This window comes from Pterocles gutturalis, unplaced genomic scaffold (assembly GCF_000699245.1).
Source record: "Pterocles gutturalis isolate BGI_N339 unplaced genomic scaffold, ASM69924v1 scaffold22430, whole genome shotgun sequence".
In the NCBI taxonomy this organism is placed as follows: Eukaryota; Metazoa; Chordata; class Aves; order Pterocliformes; family Pteroclidae; genus Pterocles; species Pterocles gutturalis.
The window spans coordinates 11,855-15,361 of record NW_010146433.1 but is presented as its reverse complement, the minus strand read 5'-3'; the positions used below and the strand labels follow the sequence as shown (position 1 = coordinate 15,361).

At 57.7% G+C, this 3,507-nt stretch overlaps 1 protein-coding gene across 1 annotated transcript in view; it reads left to right on the top strand.

The window, feature by feature from the left end:
- Positions 1-176: 176 nt before the first annotated feature.
- Positions 177-3,507, top strand: part of LOC104470717 (CD48 antigen-like) — a gene marked incomplete at its 5' end in the record, with an annotated part of 5,054 nt that continues 1,723 nt past the window's right edge. Inside the window, 4 exons of the mRNA XM_010085748.1 lie at positions 177-241; positions 365-430; positions 583-648; positions 773-866. Of these exons, the coding sequence (XP_010084050.1) occupies positions 177-241; positions 365-430; positions 583-648; positions 773-866 (291 nt within the window). The remainder of the gene's footprint in view (positions 242-364; positions 431-582; positions 649-772; positions 867-3,507) is intronic.

Sequence of the window (3,507 nt, the reverse complement as noted above, 5' to 3'; positions counted from 1 at the left end):
CGCTCTCCGTGCTGGCCCTGGGCTTCTCCCTGCTCCTGGGTCTGATGCGGGATAAGACACCGGGTGCCGCCACCTTTGCCTGTCCCTGTTGATGTGGGGTGGTCCAGGCTGATGAGCCTGAATCTGGGGGCTCTAACACGTCAGCCATCTCACGCTGGCCCTTCAAACTCCCCTAGGACACGTTGAGCAGACACCAACTGTCTACGAGGAGGTTGGCAGAGCCCGAACTAGACAAGACCCGGTGAGTGCTGGGGGTGTCCCTGGCTGTCCCCTCCCCATGCTGCCTGGAGGGACGAGACCTCTATTTGGAAATATTTTCCACCCTGGGTTCCTCTAACCAGCCTGGGGTTGCTTTCTCCCCCAGAATGGGACCAGTGAGGCCACTGCGGGAGGAAACACCATCTACGCCGTCATCTGCACCAAAACACAGGTAGGGTTGGTCCAGTGCTGGTAGGAGGGACTGGAGCTGCCCCGTGGGCTTGGCCGTACAGCCCCCAGGCTGGATGCGTTTGTGGTAACTGCCAGGTCTACCCCTTTCACCCAAAATTTTCTTTGTGCTCCTTGACTGTTTCTCCCCAGCAGGGATCCAGCCGCCCTCCGGACCCTGGAAGCTGCACCATCTACTCCACCATTCAGCCCACCAGGAAGGTGAGGTTGCTCCACCATGACTCTGGCCCTTCTGCAGTGGGTCTCCTCAGTTCATCAACGGGGTGCTGGGTTCACCATCCCGCTTGCACATTTCCTGACATCATGTTCTTGCTCTGCTCCACAGTCGTCTTCTCTCAAGAAGAAGTTGGACCCAGCTTTAGTTTCCACTGCCTACGTAGAGGTAACGGGTTCCAGACTGGTGGGGAGAGGAGCCCTGGGTATCTCCAAAGCTCATCAGCTTTTTGGGGTTGGGGTGTGCTAAACCTCCCCTGCTTCCTTGCAGGCTATGGAGGGTTCTAGACACTGCCCATTGCAGACCTCACCCCCGGATCCTACCAGCCACCGCCTCTCCTAGTTGCCCCAGGAAGACCTTCCCTTCCCTATGGACCTCTTCTCCCCGAGCAACCTCTAGCACCCACTGGGACCCCAACCAGCAAAACTTCTTGGGATGGAAACGGTCAGACATGGGTTTTTTGCAAGGATGCAAATCCCAGATGCGCCTTGGAGACTCTCCTGCGAGGGAAGGAAGGAAGGAAAGACTTGGTGACGGAAACCTGTCTTTGGAGAAGATGGAAATTGGACAAGCGGGGTCGTGGGGGGAGAGGATGCGTGTGATGTGTGTTTAGTGCCAGTGTGCGATCTTGTGGGGTGTTATTTAGGTCTTGACAGCTTCCGATATACCTTGTGGGGTGTTATTTAGGTCTTGACAGCTTCTGATACACCTCGGGAATTTATTTTTTAGGTGCGAATACAAGCTGAACTGCGGAAGGCAATTGTGGTGGTGTTTAATTAGCTTAATTGGCTATTTATAGCCTGAAATGTACCTCAGGTGCCGCGAAGGGAGTGGGAATCGCCTTGTTTGTGTCTCTGGAACCTCTGAAGCGAATGGGGTCTCAGGTGGAGATGAACTTTACAAAGCTTCATGTGTCTTGGGTAGGGTAGACGTGGCCATGGGAGTTGTCTTCGGGTCGGATGGTCCCTGCCCTCCATGGCTGGGCTTGGCACAGCCCCGGGTGCCCCACAGTGAGCTGAGACCAGAGATGTCACCACGTCCCTTCCCACCTGAGTTATCCCGTGCTCCTACAGACCTAGAAGAGGGACTCTGGCTTCAAAGATCTTCCCAAAGGCGAGATCAAGGGCTTTTCTCTGGGATTCAAATGAAACGTGGCACTTTGATGGCAGTGTGGAGAGCGGTGGCGGCTCCGTGACGCTCCCCTCCTGCCTGAGTCCCCTGATCAAAATAGATTTGTGGCTGCTCCATGTGAATCGAGCATTAATTGGGATCGTTAACTGGGAGCTGTGCTGGGAGGCTGGCGCGGGGCGGGAGGGGGTGTCTGGCTGCCACGACGAGGGAATTTAGGAGGTTGGGCTGGCATGGGTGGGGGCTCAGGCACAGTGTGCTGGTGCTGCCGACGGCGTCGGGCTGGTTTATGGCATCCTGAGCCCCATCTTCTGCTTTTCATCGTGTGCGGGTGTGAGTCGAATACTTCTCGCACCATAATGGCATTCCCCTCTGCATGGAGCAGTCAGCATTGGTGGAAAAATGGCAGCAGGGTCTGTGGCTGGCTGAATTCAGAGGGGAAAAAAGTTCAGGCATGATGGAAATCCTTTGGCGCAGGTGCTGGGGATGCAGCAGCAATCCTTGCCGGGCTGCGGGGGCGAAAGCAGGAGCCGCGTCTCAGCCCAAAATGCCGGATCCCCGCTCTCCTGATGAGCTGAAACATCTGAAGGCGACAGCGCAGAGCCTGGGGGCTGCCGCATCCATCAGCACGTCAGGCTCCCGCCGAAGCCGCGCTCCATCACTGCGCTGTAATTTATGCTAATGACCTGCTTTTGCATATCGGAGATAATTTGCAAGCGCTGAGGCAGCACTTTACTCCCTGCTGGGGGAGTTTTTGCTTTCCCATCTCCGCTGGTTTCTATCGGTGACAGGGAAAAGCCAGCGGGTCCTGGGCACCGCGGTGTCACCGGATTGGTGCCAGCGATCTGGACACAGCATCGTTGCCTGGCTGCTGGCGTGCTCATGCCACCGTCTCCCTGCCCTGAAATCGGATCTCCTCCCCGACGGATGGGGACGGCTCGGGGCTGGGATTAAACTGGGTCAGGGCTCAGCGGGTGCTGCCCTCGCCCTTTGTTCATGGCCGGGGTCATCCTCGGCGCCCCTCGCTCGCAGCCGGGACGGCGTGTGGGAAGACGCCGGCATTTTTTTTGTTTGTCCCCGACGTGGGGGCTGCGCTGGCCTCGCTGCCTCACGCATCCCTTGGCCGGTGCTGAACAAAGGCCACGAAATGACGGCTTTCAGGAGGAATCTGGGCTGTAATTAAAAATCCTTCGTTTGAAACATCTGCCGTGGTCAGAGGCCAATGCTGGGGCTGCAACACGTGCTTTAGCATCAAGAAATTGTCCCTCTTGTGTCCTTCCTGCCTGCAAATGGGGACCATGGTGACACCCCAAATGCCGGTTCTGGGGGTCCCCGCTCAAGCCGGGGCTGCTCGATGGCACATCCCAAGGACAGACCCCAGTGAGGACAAGGACCCGGGTTTGCAGGTGGTGAAGTGGGAAGGGGACGCCCGTGGTTGTTTTTCAGCAGCCGTAAGGAGGAGATGTGACCCCCGGGGTCTGTGTTTCATCCACCATCAGCATGGTCCGGTGACCCTAAATGCTTTTTTTTGCTTGGTGTCCCCAGGGAGGCTCAGGGCTGTCCCCTGTCCCCACAGCCCATGGGGTGGCGTTGCAACACCCCCCTGCAAACCCTCTGGGTTTTGTGGGTGACGTTCTCGCAGGAGCCCGGAAGCAAAGGAGGAACCGTGGTGGGTTGACGCCGTCTCCCAGCGGGGCGGCCGCCCCACCAGCCCCTTT